General features: G+C 38.1%; 1 protein-coding gene across 3 annotated transcripts in view; it reads right to left on the bottom strand.

The window, feature by feature from the left end:
• PALMD (palmdelphin) overlaps positions 1-2,706 on the bottom strand; it is a 58,466-nt gene that overhangs the window by 6,108 nt on the left and 49,652 nt on the right. Inside the window, exons 4-6 of one of the 3 annotated variants that reach the window (XM_019629359.1) lie at positions 737-851; positions 567-600; positions 28-444 (exon numbers count right to left, since the gene is read on the bottom strand). In XM_019629359.1, coding sequence (XP_019484904.1) covers positions 266-444; positions 567-600; positions 737-851 — 328 coding nt within the window. In that variant the 3' untranslated portion in view covers positions 28-265. Of the gene's footprint in view, positions 1-27; positions 445-566; positions 601-736; positions 852-1,483; positions 2,666-2,706 lie in introns of those variants that run through there. The other 2 variants (XM_019629360.1, XM_019629358.1) reach the window with 2 other exon arrangements.

Raw genomic sequence — 2,706 nt, 5'->3', positions numbered from 1 at the left:
GATCTTAGTAACCCAAGAGAGTGTGGACTAGATGGAATATGTTGGAGAGAGATTTTTAAGCAAGGGAGCTTTGCTTTTCAGAGCTTCTTGTCTCCTTTAGGCCTTTATCATCTCTGAGCCTATCTAGTGTGATAGGGAATAAAATACATAGAATCAATACCGTAACCCACTTATCCCTACCTATGCAGGTGACTCACATACCTCCTAGAACTTTGTACAATGAACCATTGCTTAACTTGGAAGCACAGGATGTCATAGCAAATTGCTAATATTTGACACTACAAAAATCTGAATTTGAGAACCTGCCTTGGAGATAGATTTCTCTTATACCTTTTCTATTTTGTTCATCATCTTCTATTCCATCATTTCTTTCCTTCCTTAATCTGGAAGGTACATAGGCTTTTGGAAGGTCAGGGATATTAGCATAGATGTCTTCAATTGACTCTGTAAAATTAATATTAATTCAAAATACATTCAGAATATATTTACAATAATGGGAAAAATTTCAGTGGGCTTATCAAAAAAATATCTTAATTAGACATAGAATAGACTGCTCAGAAACATACCTCCTGGTGTTTCTTCCTTTTCTACCTTCACAGACTGTAAGAAAAAATAATTCTCCATGATTAATACAGTTTAAAAAATAAATTCTAAATGTGGATATACTTTGAATTGTATACTGTTTGTGGGCTCACTTTGAAAGGGAATCATAGTTTTAATATCAATTAATACTCACCCTTATTATGTCTTCTGTTGTCCTCTCAATTGATTTCAGTTTCCTTAAAACGACCTCTTCTTTAGTTGAGATTTGCAGTTCAGCCTTTTCGAGATCTTGGATCTCTTTTTCAAGTCTGATGACAAAAAGATATATTTTTTATTGTTTAAGGCAATACAAATGTAGAGTTCTTAAATATATCTTCCGCATATATAAAGTTTCCTTGGAATGTTGCATGTAAGTATCTAGGTGCCTTCTAAGACTATAGCATCACACCACACATCATATTTAGTATTGTATAATACATAGAAGGTACCTAATACCTGACTTTATTTAGCAATTTTCAAGTTTTTAATTATTTTTTTTCACAGAAGGAATTCTTATGTAAAGTATTTGACCCTTACCCCATTTTATTCTTTGCAATTACTAATATTACTTCCAAATGAAACACAGAAATTTCTTTTATAAAGAGACAAGTTTAAAGTTGAACCAAAGGGAATAGTGCATTTGTAGTTACCATGTAGTTCACCAATTTTTCTTACCCAAGTCTCCATGTAAATTATTTGGAAANTTTTTTTTTCATTTATCTTTTGAATTGACTGAATCACTTTAATTATGGTGATAAAAGGACCAACATTAATAAAAAACCTTAGTGTGTATTAGCCTATGAGATGATCAGAAAAGCCGAAAGCAAGAGGGTTTGTTAACGACACAGAGAAGATTTTCACATGACTAAGCAGCAGCGGCAAGCCTTGGCATTTTTATTACCTGTTAGGGATGGGTCCTCGGTTCCATCTCCAGCTGTCTGAACACCAAGTGGAGAATGGCGGACAGGGCTGCCTAAACTTTCTTCTTGCTCTTTCAGGGATATGGAATTTTTGTGGGGAGATTTATGGTTTGCGTTTTCATGGGGATTAACTTCTGATCTCTTCCTAGGAAGTGGTGTTGGCTTAGCAGGCTGGTAAACCTGACTATAGGGAGCTATGGGATGGTAGGATGGTTTCTCAGCTTCGCCTTCAGCCTCCTCCTCATCATCAATCACAACCAGTTCAGCATGGATGACCCCGTCATACCCCGTCAGAAGCTTCTTTTCTTCTTCATTGTCCTCTGCCTGCTGATACCCCATGAAAATCATCGTCACGGGTTCTCTCTCATCCATGTCAGAAGGCAGCGAATGAACGATATTATATCTCACATCTTCCTCATCCTCCTGACAAGTAGGAGAAGAACCCTGGCATTCTGATCTCCCAACGAGTGCCTCACTGGGACTGAGTCTTGCCTTTGGAGAGGGTGCATACTTGTCCTGCATCACATTTGATTCTTCCCAAGGTGTCATCAGCTTCTTTTGTAGGGCATGGGGCATCTCCTCTGCTTGTTGAGTCAATGATTGGGGATGAGATATTGGCCGAACAGGACTGACATGATTGAAGCTGTTGCCCCTCTCCTCTGAAAGTCCGTTGTCCATATGGTGTTTGGATTCATTCAGATCGTTACCCAGTCCATTAGCTTTAACTTGCATCCTTTCTTGAAAGTTTGGTCCAGGACTCACCTTCTCTCTCTGTGGAGTTGTAGGCCTGCAAAATGGATTGGCATATACAGGCTCGTGATATTCTGTTGGGGATTTAGAGTTTCTCTCCGAAGCTTGTCTTAAGAGTTCCTCTACCTCAACCGGTGCCAGGCCGTCAGTGCCGTTGAATGTTGCATTGCGATTAGAGCTTACTGCATACACCGACTTTTGCCCATCATCATACACTTTTATTCCTGAACCTGTAAAGTCATCTGATGGGAGAGGTATTGAAGACAGGACTGTACTTTCTCCAGTCTTCAAGTCTTTTTCAACTTTAATTTCCATGGCATACAAAGCTGTCGAGAGACAAATTTGATCTTAGATTTCGTTAACTTTTTTGTTTGTAAACTAGTCTGCTTTCACAGTGTTTATTTTTATATTAAGTATGCCTTTTGATTTTTTAAATGGGGGGTGTCTATTTTTT

This window comes from Hipposideros armiger, unplaced genomic scaffold (assembly GCF_001890085.2).
Source record: "Hipposideros armiger isolate ML-2016 unplaced genomic scaffold, ASM189008v1 scaffold_845, whole genome shotgun sequence".
NCBI lineage: Eukaryota > Metazoa > Chordata > Mammalia > Chiroptera > Hipposideridae > Hipposideros > Hipposideros armiger.
Note: the sequence above shows the minus strand (reverse complement) of the source record. Positions and strands in the feature narration are given on the sequence as shown.